Here is a 19,006-nt window from a genome sequence, read left to right on the forward strand (position 1 = left end):
ACCAATTCTTCTGTTACTTTCTCAGACGGTACAGGTACACGGCATACAGCCAGTTCGTCTGGTGGATTTGGGGACGACTGGGCAGGTTTCGCCGCGTCAGGCTCCCGTGCTGTGTGGTGGCCAGGATAAGAAAAGAATTCCCATCGACCAGATACACGGGCTTCCACTATGCTTGATCGAACCGGGTCCTGTGGGCCAACACGGCTGCTTCCTTGTCTGGCCTTTGTGCAACGCTGCACAGAGGTGGTTGACGAGGACGCGGCCCGTTCGCAGCCACAGCCTGCTGGTAGGTTCGGGAAGCCTTGGCCAACTCCAGGCAGGAATTGAGGAGCCTCTGGACGTAGTCTGAGTAAGAAAGTGTGATAGTCAAGCTGCAGCCAATGTCTGAATAAAAGTGTCTGTATTTACCGTACGACGCAGTCTCCATGATGGGGCTGAGGACCCATTCGCCTTTCCGTGACTTGGGAAACTTCAGACAACTTCGCTTTTTTTCGTCCTTCGTTGTGGCCTGCGCACGGTTGCTGTTCTCATTTTAGTGGAGCACCGCGACGGCAGTCCTGTGAGGGCAGCATATAAGGGAAGGAAAGACTGTAAACATGCCCTAAGCATATTTCATATTAGAACTTTTCAGAAATTTTCATATAGCACAACACATGCTAGTGACCGTATCCGCGCTGGCAGGCAACTTGTCGTATACTAGCAGACCATCCTCGGGAACATGGCCCTGCATCGTTTCGCACACTAGCAACCCATCCTATTCTCATTGAATGACTCACTATTATTGTGATCAAAATTAAGTCGACACTTCTCATTTACTGTAAACGACTTATTTTTCGCGGTCTCAATATTTCACGATTTAGGTCGAAGCTCAAGCTTTGTCATAATTCGCAGGTTCTAATTTTTGCGACACAATGGGATCTCAATGTAGATTTTTATGTGCTTACATTCTACCAAAATTGTTTGCGGGACATATTTTTCGCAAATTGTACGCGATTCACAAAAATTAGGCCTTCTCAAAAATTAAGTCGTTTACAGTACAAGGAGCGCTGCAATTTGCCACCATTGTGCGGATACAAGCATGTATGAAAAATGTTGGCTTCTCTTCGACTTACGGTAACAATGAGAAGCTCGTTAAAGACGAGGGAGATAAAGATTGTACAAATTGACGTAGGGCCTCGCTCCTGAAAACAGTATGTGCACTCGCTCATCTGCTAGTGTACATAAGTTCATCCCCAGAATTTTCTGCGTGAGTGGTGCACAGTAGAAATTTCAGAAAAGGCTCATAAATAAACAAATATCACCAGCATATATCAGGATGCCTGCTTACCGTGCCACCATGCCCTCAAAACTGAAGTGACTGGATTTCGGAGTAAACCGGAGCAGGATGCTGTGGAACAACTCTAGGCGATAGGTCTGACCGTCTCCAGACACCCTTGGAATGTCCTTGAGTAGTTGCTTGGACATGACGATCTTTTCGAGAGCCACGTATAGCTCGGTCCCTGCGATAAGAGAAAGTACCGAAATAACCCTCCGGGTGTCTAGCAAGTTATTACAACTCTACAAGGGTCCCTGAACATTGTAGAGGTGGTTAAATTTATCAGATCATTACAACACAAGGCATTGAGCATTCAGAACTCTAACAATACTTTCGCACGGGCTGAACCCAACTTGCATATTCCGAAATATTTGGGTTCGTCCTGTCCGGATTAAATGAGCACTCTCTTGCCGCCTGACATAGTCAGTGAAGAAGCCACTTCCAGAAACACAATAAAAACATGACGCTGAACCACACATGTTAATAATTACGAATGGCAGCATGGCATAGCCGCCAGATGCACACTTTCGGATACTTTTGGCTTGGATTGTATTGGGGTCTGCAGCTTTCCCATTTGTTAATAATAATAAATCTAGTAGCTCTAACTGGATCTAGTCTAGTGTCGCGCCCTCAATCCAATCCAAGGCTTTTACTGGATTTGTCGGCGGTTCCATTTGCATCGGGTATTACACTCTACATCAATTGAGCAGGGCCCGCGGGCTCCGCTCCAAGCAGAATTTATTACTTATTTTTCTGCCAACAGGTTTTCAAGTCTTTGCTCAGGGCACTCGATAGCGTTTCCGGCACATTTTCCCTGACTCGGCTCGCTCTTTGGCAATATCCCTGACAGTCCCCCGATTTTTCCTGGTAATTAAATTTCCCCTGACAATTCCCGGTTTTGCCGGTCTCTAGACACCCTGACCCTTGTAAGTGCTGAGTTTACATCGATAGCGACTGAGCAGGTAAGCCAGAGCGCAGCCGAGTATACTCCTGGTGGCACCCAAAAGGTTAAACAGCAAAGCCAGTGCCCATTGCAGCCTGTCCACAACTCACTTTTTTGTGTTGTATATGTGATGCAACTGCCATTTTATTTTTTATTCATCTCTGCAGAAGCTAGATCTCTGCTCAGTAATTCTGCATAAATAATTTTCATATAATCTGCAATTTCCCTTTTTATGCGTCTTTTGCATGTTACAAGTCGTTCTTCACTTCCTCATTCTGTGTCTTTTCATGACCTCAAAAGTGGAGTGTTTTTCTTAAAATATAAGGCTAGAAACATGCAGTTTAAGCCTCTTGATGTAATTGAAATGTCCGCTCAGTACTATGAGCTGGATACGAGATGGAGTCCTCCCATCGGCAGGTCTAGAGGGGGGGGGGGGGAGGGGTTGGGATATCCTGACCCTCCTTTTGAATTCCGCAGGTGTGAAATGCAGAGCGGAAAAGGGGGGGGGGGAGCATACAAGTTATCCGAACCACAATCTGGTATGCTGACTCCCCATCTGGAAACACTTGCATTCATCTCCGATTCCTCCTTGTGCTATTTGATTGTAGACTGGCCAGAGCAGCCAAAGGAGGTCTGTCCTTATTATGAAAGCTTCGCCGACAACTGGAGTGAAAAGAATGTTATGAATGTTTAAAAAATGAATCTTTTTTGCCTTCCTGAAGCCACCAGCGCTCTTCGATTGGGCCATGGGTGCACGCAGGGTACAGGGGGCTGGGGTGCTGACGGACGTTGCTCACGTGTCGCATTACGGACATCCATTTTGCAAGCACCAGCGCGCCATTGTCACTGCTGGTCTGTGCACACCAGTAGACGTGTCCACGTACAGTCTTCACCCATGCATTCATGATGCTGTTCTTCTTTGTCTTTTCTGCAGGGGCCATCTTGCTCCCAATGCCTATAAATTAGAAAGCCTCCATGATTACTAGCTCAGCACCAGTCTAGTTTGGAAAACAAGTTTTGATATTAGATACACTAAAAATATGAAGCTATAGTAAAATTGCATCTAGATACTGGTGCAGCATGGACAACATCGTCAACTTTAGTATACCATATGACGTTTGAATAATGCCACGTGTATCTTGACAACAAAGCATGTTGCACTATAGTTCATTGAGCCAGCGATCATTAACTCAATCGTGATCGGGCCGTGTTACACAGCAGTGCCATCTACCATCAAGCCGCTAACGATCACTGAATTCAACTGAGCTCGCCTACCTCAGTTAACTGATGGGGGTTCACCCCAACAGAGCTAAAGATGGCAGCATTCACCACATCACCACTGATGGCCAGTGCTAGCGAAGCATTTACTATTGCAGAAGAGAGGTATCTAAAAATTATCATAGCAGCAAATATTATCAGAAGAGGTATGAAACGAAGTCAGAGCTACCACTAAAACTATTGCGAAACGTCGAGGAAGTGCGGCCATTGTGATTTCGGTGGCAGTAAGACTTTCGTTGTCACTCTTGCTTTAAATTTCTGTGAAATATTCGAATTTTCGTTTTCTTTGTTCTCAAAATAAACTAAAATCTATCACTCTGAACGACTTATTTTTTGCAGGCTCAATATTTTACAATTTAGGTCAAAGCTGAATTTTTGGAATAATTTGTGGGTTTTCATTTTTGCAACATGGTGGGATCTCAATATGGGCGATTCGTGAAATTTAAATTGTTTACAGTATATGTCAAGTTAAACTTTTTTTTTGTGGTTTGTTAAACATGTTACACGCAATTATCCTCAATACTTTTTTTTCTATCATGTGGGTCACGTGACGTGCATCAGAACTCGGGTCATTAGGCCCATGTACCGCGTAGCACCAGGCAACTTAGTTGAGTTCAGTGAGATGTCCATGATCCTTGACTCAATGATTGTTAAAACGGCCCATATACAGGGGTATTGGAGTTATCAATACTATTACCTTTTGCGACATGCCATGCGTCGAACCGGTGCTTGGTGTCCGGTACCTGTCTCTCATCAGGGCATTCACCCCAAAGTGCCGGTCGGTCACAAGAGCATACACAGACAGCCCCATGCTCAGGAGGAAGTCCAGGGAACGTTTCAGGCCCTCCGTCTCCATGTGGTTGCTCGACTTGACTTCTGTCGACTAGGGTAGAAAAAGGTGCCGTAAAATGCATACCTGATCCATGTGATGCATTGAGGTCATCTTATATTTAGCCACTTCTTACCTGAAGAACCTCGTAGTGCATGATCTTGTTGATGCGGGTGTCAAACCGTGTGTACGTCCCATACTTGGCAGAGTGGCCAGGCGAGTCAGCACGCCCATCGCCTGCAAGGTGGAGCTTGTCTTTCGTGGCTGTCAGGAGAGACTCCTGTTCAGCTTCCCAGGTCTTTGAAACGAGAAAACTCAGTGTCAGGCTCAACCAGTGAACATTTTTAGTGAACGGACAATCTTGTAGTCAGTTCTGCTCACCTTTGTAGCAGCAGAAAAGACCAAAGAGCTCTGCACCCGGAAGAACTGAGTCTTCTTCAAGACTTGCACGCCTATAGGTCCCAGGAGGCGAAGAACGCGCGTTGGGCTGGCTCCAGAGTAGGTGATGACAGCAGGCAGCAGAATGTTGAGGAGTGCCTTGCTGTTGATTCTGGGCTGGTTCTCCCACAGTCTTGTGCCCTCGTGCACACGTGATGACGGCGTGCACAAGGGTCCCTCGATGTGTCAGCTTCGTCCGTGTCGGAGCCAGGCATTTGATGCAAACAGAAAACAGCAGCAGCAGCTGTGATGCAGTCACCAGGTACTTTCTCTCCTTTACCGGGTCCACTGCTGCTGAAGACGTGCTGCACCCTCCTTCACTGTTAAAAAACAAAAAAAATAAACCAAAAGATTATAGTGTTGAAATTTCAAAAACAGTGCTTTTTTAACGCTTCTAATTTTTTTCTATTCTGCCATCATCTCTCACAGTTCTTTGCACAAAACCGAGATATGTAACAAGCTCCTCCTTTCATATTCATTGACTTTGCCAGGTTTTCCCAGACTATTTCTATTAAATTTCCTGGCCGTTATTTCAACCTGGTCCGAATAACCAAGTGTGATCGTCGTGCTTTTTATAAGATGTAGTTCTAAGGCTCCTCCACTGCACCATAAACTGTGTGTATGATAAGAAACACCCATGTAACCACCATACTAAAGTTTCATTTAGGAACTGGTAGTATAATAAATTAATTAATTATTCATTTAATTAGGTAATGGCTTGCACTATCTAATGATGTTTCAGGGAACATTATTGGGTGCAGCTGTGCCGATGTGCTTCTGCAAAGCTTCGTTATTACTGCCGTGCCACTTCCATTTGTCATTTCTCCTGATATAGCCAACCTTTTGACTGTTTCCCTTATATTTGTCTAACTTTTGCAGGTGAAGAAAAGCCCCAGATAATTACAAGTTTTCCAGATTGGTAGACCTAGCTTAATCCTATTCATAAAATGGAGTTCTGGTTTCTGAAAAATTACAGTGGACACATACTCGACATCTGTTGCACCGTCCGAGTGCACAGAGTCGTTGGACCAGATGCTGGTGTCGGAATCCGGTTCATCATCGGAGTTGAAAGAGTTATCCGGCCTGTAACTCTCGTCCAACAGATCTGGCTCAGGGCACATATCCTCATCGGAGTCCAGGAAGGCGGCCTCCGTGTAACTGGTGTCCGAAGGCGATGCCCCAGGCTCTGAGGGTTCAGCAGTGGCATCCCGCTCCAACGACAAGGGGCTTGGCGTCTTGTCCTCTGTAGGCGTAGAACACCACTGGCGCAATTCTTGCTCAACGTCTGCCGAGTTCTCTTGGGCTTGTTGGGGACTTCCGGGAACAGCTGGCTCGCTCCCCAAAGGGCTTTGGACAACCATGCCTGGAAAAGATTGAATGCCAGAGCATACATTATGGTGTCAAAACTGTTTAACACGCACAGTAACAGTGTGCATGACATGACTTGTGATGCAGTGCAGTTTTCACAATTGATGAGCAAAAATATATATCCGTCACTCTCACCCTTCCAAGTTTATTTTGACGCAATAAAAACATTAGGTCCCCACCTTTCTGCTATGCTACTGCAAATAGCCCAGGCTCAACGAAAGATGAGGGAAATGCATGAATGTCCACAGTCAAAGGTAGTGTTATGAACTGGTTGGAACCAGTTCATGCTTGGTAGCGGCAGTAACCAAACTAATATCTAGCAGGCATGCTGGAACCGGGACCAAACCACAACAAAACACAAAATCGGCGGTTCAACACCATGGTTGTGATATAACGGTGGTTCTATGTTTTCAAATAAAGCCGATGAAATCCGAAAACCATTTGCCTGTAAAACTTTTGCCAATTCGAATTCATCCGAAAAAAATAGGATTTTGAAGGTCACACCAACCGGGGAAAAGAAAAAAACGCGCAATAAAGATCAGGTTGGATAAGTGCGAAGGGTCGTCGGTCCTGAGAAAGACGGTGGGTGTCTGTTTTTTGCAGAGAACAAGGCAATGTATTTCTAGGTCACGGCAGAAATAAGGCTGTACGTCTAACGGTGCTAGCGGTTGTTCCAGTCTCAAGTTCAGACCATAGTCACCATGGACAGCATAGTTCCATCAGTGGGTGCGGGTAAAGTGACTTGAATGGGGGTGCGTGAAGCTGAAGTTGCTATACTACTATGTTGTTCAACCTGCGCTTTCACGGCAGATTTCTGTGGCACCTGCAACAGCGAGGCGACATTTACTTTCATGCCTATACAAACATGTGCACTTGTATTTATTACAGCAAGCTTGTAGTAAATACAAGCGCACTTGCTTGTTTTGAAATGCATAGATGAGCTCATTGTAAATATTTCACACTATTAAAATTTGTTTTGATAGAAGAATGAAGTCCAAATAACAATTTCCAAATTTGACAACAATAAACTCGGGGAAACACGGACATAATGCATCTATGTTATGTATACTATTAAAACTATCGTCACAATTGTATTACATAGATAGCACTATATTCTTAAGCCACCACAGCTACTCACCGGAAGATGTTGGCAGTGCCGGATTTTCAGGCGAAGTCTGACAAAGCTCCTCGAAGGCTTGCACAGCTTTGTCCACAGACAGTGTCGGTGTACCTGGCACACAAAAAAACATTACATTTCAGATATAGACTCGAATAACATTGCACAAAGAGAGAGAGAGAGAGACTGATAAAGCTATTCTGTCATTACACGATAAGGTAAACCAAGTCACTACATACCTCTCGTTACCACACACATACAGATGTGGCAGATGGGCGGCTCCAAGTGCGGTCCAAAATGGCCATCAATTGCTGTAGTTGCTGGCACGGTGTCCCATAAAGCGGCGGTGCTGCTGTTGCACCCTGGCCCAGAAGCGGAAGCCTGGTCCCCGCTCTGTAAAAGCAGTGCGATAGTTACTACAACCGGTATACACCAACTCATGTTTACAAACAAACCGGAGCGCCCGGAGCGCCCCTAGCGGACGCCACCAGCGCCGCGTATGCGCGATGGGGGTGTGGGCAAGAAGCTCACCGTCGCCCATAAACAAACCATTGAAATGCGATGTTGTCGTCGTCGGTTTAAGTTCCCGGGCTCTTTTTCGCGTTGGAATTCTTGATTCTACGTCCTCCTAACGATGTCTGACTACTTGAGCGGCGTCAGCGAAATTAACGAGGCTCGTTACACCGCAAAACTTCGCGTGAATAATCTGACATGCGGCGATTCATTCCGCGTGGACGCCGCAGAATGTACGCTAGAGCCTGATTCACATGATGAGATTTCGCTCGCAATTTTCAATAGCGACGTCGCTCGCACTGCAAAAGCGTGAACCGTAGCTGAGATGGTCGACGTCAATACTGAAAATCGCAAGCAGAATCTAACCAAGTGAATCAGGCCTAACAAGTCGGTGATGGCCACTGGTAACAATGATCAACATCTCCTTGTATCTACTGTTTACATCGAGCCTGCTTACCAACCTTCAAACTTAAGTCTTTTGAGGCCTGCACTTACTTCTTATCGCAAGTGCCGGGCCCTCGTTTGGTCTACGGGCCGGTGTCCTCTAAAAGGGCAGACGACAGTTCGAACGATCAGGCGACCGTTTAAACTTGAAGACGCACTGAACGCAGTTCGCAGGTGGTCCGTACAACTTGACGGTTTTCCGGCATTCATTTTGGAACAAAACAAATAAATCTGATGGCCAGAAGTATCCGTGAATTCAACCCAAAATGCTTCCCGCCAATTCAATCGTGGTCCGAGGGCGTCTGGTTTTCCCTTTTCACGGCACATATCCACGTTCTCGGACGAACCGAGCGCATGAAAACTGACCTTCAAACCTTTCTCGACCCTTTTGGTACAGCCCCAGTCGCAGCATTTTGACAAGAAGGCAGGTTTTTGTCTGGTTCCTTTCAAAACAACGCAGGAATACACGTCTCAGATGGGCACTTCCGCCCACAGCCCCGGACTGGAAGTGCGTCCGACGCGCCACAACCGCGCCGTGACGTAACAGAAATGAGTTTGTGTATACACGAACTCAACTCTGTGACGTCACGGCGCGGTGGTGGCGCGTCAGGCAAGCATCCGGTCTGGGGCCGTGGGCAGAAGTCCCCATGCCAGACGTGCATTCCTGCATTATTTTGAAAGGAACTAGACACAAACATGCCTTCTCGTCAAAACGCCGTGACTGGGACCGTACCAAAAGTGTTGAGAAAGGTTTGAAGGTCAGTTTTCACGTGCTCGGTTCGCCCGAGAATCTGGATATGTGCTGTGAAAAGGGAAAAGCAGACGCCGTCCGACAACCATTGCTTGGGCAGTAGGCACTTTGGGTTGAATTTGCGGATGCTTGTGGTCATCAGATTTATTTGCTTTGTTCCAACATGAACGCCAGAAAACCGTCAAGTTGTCCGGAACATGTTCAGTGCGTCTTCAAGTTCAAACGGTTGCCTGATCGTTCGAACTGTCGTCTGCTCTTTCAAACGTTTCAAGCGTCGGTGTGAGTTCCCCTGTCCTTTTTCGCGTTCGAATTGTTGCCCCAGCAATCTCCGACTACTTGAGCGGAATCAGCGAAATTAGCGAGGCTCGTTACACCGCAAAATTTCGCGTAGTGGTAGTCCGCACAACTTGACGGTTCTCCGGCGTTATGTTGGAACAAAACAAATAAAGCTGATGACTACAAGTATCCGTGATTTCAACCCAAAGCGCTTCCCGTTTAAGCAATCATGGTCCGACGGCGTCTGATTTTCCTTTTTCACAACACATATCCGTGTTCTCAGACGAACCGAGCACGTGAAAACTGACCTTCAAACCCCTCTCGACTTTTTTGGTACATCCTCAGTTGCGACATTTTGACTAGAAGGCAGGCTTTGTCTGGTTCCTTTCAATGCAGGAATACACGTCTCGCATGGGGTCTTCCGCCCACAGCCCATACCGGAAGTGCGCCCGACGCGCCACCACCACGCCGTGACATAACAGAGTTGCGTTTGTGTACATATAGGCTGGTTTCACATGATATACCTTCTGCTCAAACCCACGGTAGAATTCTTAGTTTGTGGGCCTTAGCCCTTTGCTTTCCTGCGGGCGGAGGCAATGTTTTCCAACTTGCGCAATATTTTTTTTGTGTTGTGATTGGCTGCGCCAGTCAAAGAAGTCGGCAATGCAAAGGAGCATCGGCTGGTACTCAATTTTCATACATATTGATATTTACTCGGAGCTTAGAGGATCTGTTACTTGAGGAATTGGCTCACTAGTGGCCAAAATGGCCCCAGTGGGTGCTGCGGGGCCACCTTGATGGACAGAAAAGCGTAGTGAACAAAGGTATCTAAGGCCTATGAGCGTCTTCGATGGTGCTTGTTGAGTTCTGCCGTCGGTAGAGATGCTCATTAGGTTTTGTGGGATTCACCAACACCGCAAAACTTCGCCCATAAACAAGCGCCTCCACGTAACGAATAGGGCAAATGGTGGATGCAGCCCGCGGCCCCCCCTCCCCCCCCCCCCCCCCCCTGCACTCCAAAGTGCAATCGAAGGAAGTGAAATTTTGTTTTTTGACACCACCTTATATCAAACAATGCGAGACGCTGTTGATGATTCACTCTTTGGTTGCGGGCCAAGGACCTGCACGTTCAGTATTAGTAAACATGTTTCGTTACTCATAACAATGTTATCTCCATTCTCATGCACAAGATATGGCTAATTTGTACCAATGAAAACAAAAATACGTACTTGGCTAAGGCACGCTGTTCTGGCTTGGTTCTGACCAACAGGTTCTTCTCGAGCCACTGGTGCATCCAGCGATGACTCATATGTTGGTGCTTCGGAGTCGTCATCCCATGTAGTGACCACGCGCAAGCTACTGCCCTTCGACACTGTGCTGCTGCTGCTGCTACAGCGGTCACCGCTCTGTGAAACCAATCGGTCAATATTTATTGTCTTTGATTTGTTCATAACACACCTTATAGCCTAGTTTAAGTGTAAGGGCCGCGCGAAAGTTATAAAATAATGAATGAATAAACATTATCGTAGGGATGGGTTCCAGCACCCCCAGGTGAAGCCCAAAGTCCGGTGCCTCAAAAATGACGGCCACCAATTTGGTACGGTCCACCTGCTATTGCTGGCCAGTGGCCGCGTCATCGGTCTGCCGCTCCTCCCAGGAGGTGGGGGAGGGGTTGGGAAGAGGCGAGACAGAGGGAATATCCTGGCATTACCAGACCATGTGAAGAAGTGTGGGAAAAGAGTTGGTGTCATAGAACACCCTGTCTGCGAGTAAGAGAAGGCTGAGGAGGATAATGTTCCCGGTGTGAGAGTTCTCGGGCGAGTACACAAGCACACTCATTACCAGGGACGGCTGCGTGCCCAAACACCCAGCCCAGACACCCAGACTAACGGGAAAGTGTGGGAGGTGGAGGATAGGAAGGAGTCGAGTAGGGACACAGTGGATAGATGCAAGGTGGTGAGAAGGAAATGCCGACAAGCCGTCTGGGAGTCAGCCAGAATGTTAGTGGGGAGGAAGAGGAGAGAGTGGAGGTGGAAAGAATTGCCCTGTGCTAAAATGACGATGTGCAACAAGTGTCAACATAAATACCAATTGGATGCCTATATTAGAAGGGGAATACCTTGGTCGCCAAACGAACGAAAAGTTTTCTAGTCTAACTTGCAATAATTATCGGATATATTGTTCAGATTACTGGTTTTGAAAACAACTTGTTTGCTCTTAAATGTACTGTTTACTGGTAACAGCATAGATTATTGAAATATATTAATATTATATTACATAACGGCAGTGTTCAGAGTTACGGTTCCCGATTTCAGGTTCGGTTCAGTCCTGGGTAAAGTTCGTACAGCCGTTTGAGCTTTTGAAAGAGCACGCCAGCCCGCGCGCGGACACGCGCATTCACTTCTACTGATATATAGCACAAAACGTTCGCGTGCGTTCACGTGCGACGTGCTCGTGAATGTCGCCTCAACAGGCTTGCGATCGCACATGCTCGCCCGCACGAACAGAGACAAAAGCATCGGCCAGCGTGACGTGAGCGAGGAATATACGTACCCCGGTCCGACGACGCTTCACGCATGATTCGTCTGCTGTTTGGGGAGGCGAGGATCGAGGAACGAGGTACGACGACACGGCGTCCGGCGTCAGTCCGTCGGCTGTTACGGAAGGCGAGGATCCAGGATCGAGGATCGACGGCACGGCGTTTGGATCCAGACGCGCGTACTTGGTTGAAAACCCTGCGTCGCAGAACAAGCGCAGATCTCGCTGGTAGCATTCGGGCAAAAAGTGGTCAGAACAGATCAATGTCCTGCTATTTGGCGACCACGGCTTCTCGGAGTTCCAACGGCGCACGATGTCTGTCCAAACAATGAGACGCGCACTGTCGCGAGGGAACTTGTGAAAAACAACTCCCTGGCTGGTGAGCTGATAGTTCAAGCAGGCAGCAACACAACATCGTGAGCCTATGGCCCTTTTGCGAGGCATCGCAGCTAGGCTTCGGGGATGCTGCCCGCGCTCGAACCGTAACAAAACCACAAAACGCCGTCCTCCTACTGCTCCTACTGCAGCAGAGGCGAAACGAGGAAACGAGTGCGTCTGCTACCAACTTGGCGCATGCGTTTTACGGTGATCATGTGGACAGAGCCAACACGCAACGCCGGGAGGAGGCACTTCCACTCACGACGTCTTCGTTCAATTTCGCCCGGAGAAGTAAAAACAACCAAAACATAGAACTGACATACGCATGCCTCTGACGTAGTGGCTCACTGTTGGCTGCGCCAAATCCGTGGTATTGACAGCGCTGTTGATTGCTCTTCACGTCGCGCGCTAGAGTTAGCAGATTTCGGCGACTTGGCTCGTTTGAAAGTTTGCTGGCCAGATTAATAAATATTTAGACGGAATTACATCGCGATACTTGGCATGTGGTCTTCCTATATGATGCTGAAGAGGGCTACATAGTTTTCTCAATATCAAAAATGAAGCGGAGTTGCCCTTTAAGTACGACTGCTTAAGTCGGTGGGATCGTTGTCGTTTTTTTTATATATGTATTTCTCCTTCTTTGCTGGCTGAAATCGGAATTCACACGAAGAGTATCTAGAAGTGCGCTCGTTTGTCTCCACACGGAAGTATCCGAGCAAAGTTGGCAGCTATCGTAGAATTTAATCGCAATCTATTCAAACCTAAGATCAATTTTCTTCCCCGAATTAGGGTCCGTTTTTAGGTTTCGTCGTACTCACAATTTCTGCAATAGCGAAAACAAAATATACTTAGCTAACCGTTCCCGCTGCTACGCCTGAAGTCACACAACAAATGCAAAGCAAAGCGAAAGAAATACCTCGCCCCGTCACCTGACGCTTGTCTCTTTTTCAAGATCTAGCGATCGCAGAGCTCCAGTCGCTTCCGCTTGGTGCTAATAGAAAATCAGTGTATATTGAATCCACCTGAGCACAGTGAGCGCTTGTAGCTTCCTTCTGCTTCATTTACGACGCCTTTTTTTTCTTTTAGAAGCGTTAAAATGTTTGTTTTTTTGTTTGGCACAAGCTTTTAACATTGAAAATGCTAGGGTGGCTTTTGTTTCAAATTATGTATTTCTACCTTTTCCCTAACCGCGTGTCTTCGTAATCCGGCACTACAAGCAACGGCATCACCACAAACAAAAGGATTATTTTGGCACCATAATGCCACTCGATTCGAGGAGAGTAGCGTCATTTTGGTTAATAATATGAGCAGTTTCTCTTCGACATCTCTATTCTTGGTGAGCCGATCTTAATTCCCTGGTGACGGGTAGCTTTGTGAAGACGTTTTTGAATACCGAGATTTTGTTATCCTCATACCGACAAAACAGGAGCACATCTTCGTATCGCCATCACAGGCTGCGCCTCTGGATGGCGGCATCGAAAAATATTTTTGTCTTTAAATACTCAAGTACGACACTGCAAGAAATATTCAAAAACAAGCATTTTTGATAGGTGGATTTCATGCACAGTGCCAAAGATGCTTACATTGATGAGGAACGCTTTAGAACGATGATGATTCATAGGGATCTCGTGGTGACTAGTTCAGAACGACCCTTTCAAAGATTTGAATAGACTTTAATGGCGATCGCTATTGCATCTGGGACCATCGGCCAGTCACCTTGTGAAGTTTGGTCTCCTCGATGTTTGTATCAGTTCGTGTCCGGCTAGCCGGCAGAGAAGGCAATGACGCTACTTTCCCAGGATCCGGTGATTTTAGGCACCCTAGCCCTGAGCCCGCGTTCTCTTTGTGTGCGTATTTAGAGTAGGTTTTATATTGTTTGTAAGTTGTAAACGGGGTGCTTTGCTCAGCCTTATTTGTGTTTCTGATCTGCTGCCTTGCATAAAACGGACAGAGCAGCCCGGCGCGGTCTTTACGCTCGCTTTGCCGCACGGGCTGACCAACAACATGCCATATAAATATCCTCACAACCCCTATTGTTTTTATTCGGTGCAAGGTCTTCGTAACGCTGACATTAAACTGTGACTTGAGGATGTTTATTAACTGTCCAAATCTCCATCTTACACAAGGACAGGCCTCGGCAGTCCACTCGTATAGTACCTCAAGCATACGAACACGTCACATTGGTCTGGCATCGCATCGCCGCCCAATGTAATATGTCACGATAAATTCACGAAATGTATCCTAAAGTCCAGATATACCTCCTGCAGGTGATTTCAAGCTCCGTAAATATAAATAGAAATTTTTTTTCACGCTGCTGTTTGATTGCAGGACGCACTCAACGAGCCTGAGTGTACTTAGAGCGGCACCGAAAACTGACCACCCCCACCCCCTGAACCCCTTGGTTGCCGCCATGTTACCCGTTGACCACATAAGTGAACACTTGGCGTCAAGGTGCCTGCTCCCTGACATGTTGGTGTTACACATCGATGAGTCACGACAAATCAACCACAACTCCATTCTTCAAGAATGTCTAACCAGTTAGGTTTTGTGCATTTAGTGCGCGTGGCCTTTGTCATGTTCATTTTGTGTTGTCACCCTTTTTTATACATTTCATGATATGCATAGAGTCACAATTACCACACTATACTTCATACACCATTCAACACTGAATGTTTGTAGGGTTACAGCCTTTTCGCTTTGCGCAAGTATTCAAAAAGTGTAGTACGACTTAAGAACAGTTTGTACACCCAACAGATAGAACGCTAAACTAATAGCGACTGACACACCCCTGAACCTGCGAAATAGATGGAGCCACCATTCTCCTTGCCTCTCGCTTATTTCCCCTACGCCCTGCGTTCGCCTCCCTGTTTCGTCAATAAGCGACATGGATGGTTACGCTAACCAACTAGCCGCATTTTTTAGCTCTTGCAACCGTATGCAGATGTTCGTTTTATATGAGCGCTGCGCCATGAGAACCCCATTTTCTAATGCCATGGCTTACTTGGTGGCAGAAAAACTTAAAACTCTCAAAACGGGCTCACTGCCCTTTTCAAACACTCAGCAAACCAGCAGCGGTCCCTCTCGGACAAAGAACCCAGTAGGGTTGCTGTACCAGCCAGGTCATGATGGCAATCGTGAAGGCTGCCTTTTTAACACAACTGGCAAGTTATACAGACACGTAGGGTCTTCTTGACATCAAAAAATCCTCGAGCCATGTGTCACAGTCACGCGAAACCACCGAAAACTCTCAGAATTCCTTTTTGGTTTTAACTTTCAGGTACTCCGTATACCTCGCATTAATTTTCGGTAAGAGCCCTCAACATTCTGATGGTCAAGCAACACGACGATGCGAAAAAAGGTTTATGGGATGTGCAAGCACTGCTTAGGTGCACGACATTCGACCAATTTTCGAATCGGTGCCGATAGCTGGTGATGTCTCGTGTACACCAAGGCGTATTCGTTTATCGTGTGCCTGGGCAAACGTGACAAACACTGGGATTTACCATTTAGTATCTTCCACTACTCGATTGCCGTGGTTGAATGAAACACTCACCGCCGTGCTCAATGCATCTTTGGGAGCACCTATATTTACGACAGGTGGCCACTGATGTAGCAGACGAGCAAGATGGCGGCCAAAGGAGGGCGGGGGACTTCCCTGTTGCAAATTTGGCTTCCGGTTGACCACCCTATGGTTACTCGAGCTCGTTGGATGCGGCAATCGTATTGTTAGCTTTTTTCTTTATAAAACTTGGGTTGAATGTTTTCATGATTAGACAAAGGGTTAGGACGATAATGAGTTTGATACCTTAGACGAGTGGTTCTCAAATGGGGGTCCGCAGAACCTTTGGGGTTAGCGAAGGCATTCCAAGGGTCCACAAAGTCCTGCCTCGTCAGTCACGCCAAGTAATAAAAGTTCTCTTTCTCTAATTTTCGGGCGAGTTTTCTCGTGCCTATATCAATCAGAGAAGTCTGCTTAACACTAGCCCTTAGGTATATCCGTCTACTAAATCATTATCATAATTAACCGATATATTTTCCTTCCCCTCATCACAAACGGAGACATCTGTCATCTCCGTTGATCCGCAAGGGATCCGGGAAACATCAATGGTTGAGAACCACAGCTTTAAACCTATGTTGCGAATTGAAAAACAAAAAGAGGGCGCGGGATAGCCGAAAATACAAACTTTTCGTGTAAGGCTAGTCAAAGTATGGGGCGCTGGAGAAAACCAGATTTTTGTGTTAACTCCTTATTTCGAACTCCTTTTGTTCTCGTCCTGCCCATTGAAAAGCATGCGCGAAGCGCTTCAGCACGCATCTCGTATCGTTCCGCCGTAGCGTTCTTCCACAGCTTAAAGACTGTCTGTTTTCTTCGCCGGCACTATGGCAGGGAACATTTTGAGACGGCGCGTGTATCACTCGGGAGCGTGTTACGCCCCTCTCCCCCCGTCCTGGCCTCAGCGGCTGCTCATCACAAACCTTCTAAACTTTGGCTAGCAGACAGCGTTAAGAAAATGACGTGAGCTGTTGCTGGCTTCATGCGGTGGTACCATTCGTTTCCATTCATTCGGCGTTCGTTGCCATGGTGACGGATATGAAAGCAGACGGCCTTTATACTGTGGAAGGACATTGCGGCGCAGCGTTACAGGGTGCGTGCTGGGGCTCTTCCCGCATGCTTTTCAATGGGTGGAACACAAACAAAAAGAATTCGAAATAAGGGCTTAACGCAGAAGGCTGGTTTTCTGTCGTGTCCCATAGTTTGACAAGCCTTACACGAAAAGCATGCTTATAGACCAGAGTTTTGAGATAGTTTTCTTTACAACGACATGGGTCTAAAATATCAATATCCGGGACGATGCAACCACTGAAGTCTCTGCACGCACTGCAACAACAATAACCTCTTGTAATTGATATACATGGCCAAACGCTTACCTCTGACGTCCACCTTTAATTGAGAAATAATATTTATTACAGACACTGTAGCTCTGCAAAACCAAGCAGTAAATACTTGCCCAAACGAGCATGTCCAATGTTTCGAGTTACAATCATGACATCACATAGGAACCAAGTGTCAGTGTTACCACCCCTCTCTAGTCGGCAGCTCAGGTGTCGCTAAGACACAAAGCAAAATTTTGAAATTGCATACCTACAAAACTGAACAGAAAAGCTAAGAAATTTTATACCTCAAAATTAAGGGTGCTAACTTAGTTAAAAGAACATACATAAGATCAAAAGTATTATCAAATGATCAATATTACTTAATAACAAACATTTTGGGCAATCCCGAGCACAACAATTTGACGCATGCGGGGCCCAATGAGTGAGTCTGCGTCAAATGTGGTGTGTAGTTATGCCAAAATTGCTGTGTGTTGTTAATACAAAACTGTTCGGTTGTGGGCTTACTTTCTTCCTAGGAATAAAAGAATATTTGCAGCGATCGCCGGTATCATCCTCTTCCTTGGGCTCGTGGGCTTGATATTGTTTCTGCTTCTATCAAGTAAGTATAACACCTAAATGTAGATGAAAGTAAAGACGTCTAGAACGCGTCTCTGACCGGTGTGTTAATTCGCCCACACATAAAAAATGCTCCAGAAATGGCACCAAATGACGACACAAGAACTGGGGTGTAATGCTGTCGCTATCGCGGTCTTAACGTTTGTGCGTAGGTGATATGAAGAAAAAACATCAGAGAAGTGCTAAATTGTCGCGGTTCTTCAGGTGCCTCAACTCCTGACTGCCGAAGCTTCCATAGACTCTGAAGCTGGAGAGAGGCATGCAGCTGAAGAGTCTTCCCCCATCCACCACCTGTGCCGTGAAAACACCAGGATCGTATTGGACGACAAGACTGTTTCATGACATCGTCAGGAGGACAATGAGAGACGACTTATTAGGGCTTGGTATACACACCAGTCAGAAACCCGTTCCAGGCACCGTAGATAAAAGGAAATCGTCAGAGTGGAATTGGTTGCAAAACCTAGGCGTATGGTAGTACCGAATCTATACGGTAAACCTCCACCTTGTCAAAAAAAAAAGAAGCTTTGTTTATGTGTGGTGGACGGATACACCATGAAAATTGGAAATTAATGCCGGTACCAGCCGCTTCCATTCAATTAAAAATAGCATTACCTTCGATGAGCGTGTCACTCGCAGACTCTTAACGTATTTAAACGACAAGCAAACACCTAGTCAGAAAAGCGCACATGGTCAGAAAAACGCGAGTTTTTTTGGCCATGTGCGCGGGCACATTGGCCATTTCAGCATGGATTGCAAACAAGCGAAAAGAGCGAGCAGGGATTTTGTATCAAAATCATTGCATATGAAAAAAAGGCTATAAGCACGAGGACCGAGCTTTCAGTGTTCCTGCCAACCACGCTCGCGGGTGCAGTGCGAGCATCGTTCAGGAGAACATGCTTTTTCCTGTAGTTTTATCTTCGCTATGACCTAAAATGAAACATACCATTTCACGGAATCTATTAAAGAAAGCAATACAAATAATAAATCCGAAAGGAATGTTCGATAGGATGGTGAGGCCGGGAGCTGCATAATTCTTATATATATATATATATATATATGGGTGATTTCAGATAAGATCGACCAAAGGGTGGCTGGTCGACATTTTTAAATCAACTGATGTTTTTATATGACATTGTGTAGTGTCTGGTATAAACGAATCCACACTTAGTTTTGACCAGAAAAAAAAAATTGGAGACAAAAAAAATCGTAAGGCAGGGAGAGGTGGACAGTTGCAATAACGCGCACTGATGGAGGGGGCAAGTTTGAAAGTGAATAATTAAAACAATAAAAATTAGGAGAATTTTAAA

General features: G+C 46.3%; 1 protein-coding gene and 1 long non-coding RNA gene across 2 annotated transcripts; both read right to left on the reverse strand.

The window, feature by feature from the left end:
• Positions 1–293: 293 nt before the first annotated feature.
• LOC121833104 lies at positions 294–1,382 on the reverse strand. The gene is made up of 3 exons (XR_006076557.1): positions 1,328–1,382; positions 409–557; positions 294–345 (listed from the first exon to the last, which is right to left on the reverse strand). It is a non-coding gene; the product is annotated as an uncharacterized LOC121833104 (long non-coding RNA).
• A 6,248-nt stretch (positions 1,383–7,630) lies between these two features.
• LOC115329455 (THAP domain-containing protein 1-like) lies at positions 7,631–12,218 on the reverse strand (the record flags this gene model as incomplete). Its single annotated transcript, XM_029991056.4, has 3 exons — positions 7,631–7,681; positions 10,502–10,678; positions 11,826–12,218. Coding segments are annotated over 3 exons (621 nt in total), but the record flags the coding sequence as incomplete, so codon positions are not given.
• Positions 12,219–19,006: the final 6,788 nt, after the last annotated feature.

The sequence above is a fragment of the Ixodes scapularis genome, unplaced genomic scaffold, assembly GCF_016920785.2.
Source record: "Ixodes scapularis isolate PalLabHiFi unplaced genomic scaffold, ASM1692078v2 PGA_scaffold7__128_contigs__length_106722199, whole genome shotgun sequence".
In the NCBI taxonomy this organism is placed as follows: domain Eukaryota; kingdom Metazoa; phylum Arthropoda; class Arachnida; order Ixodida; family Ixodidae; genus Ixodes; species Ixodes scapularis.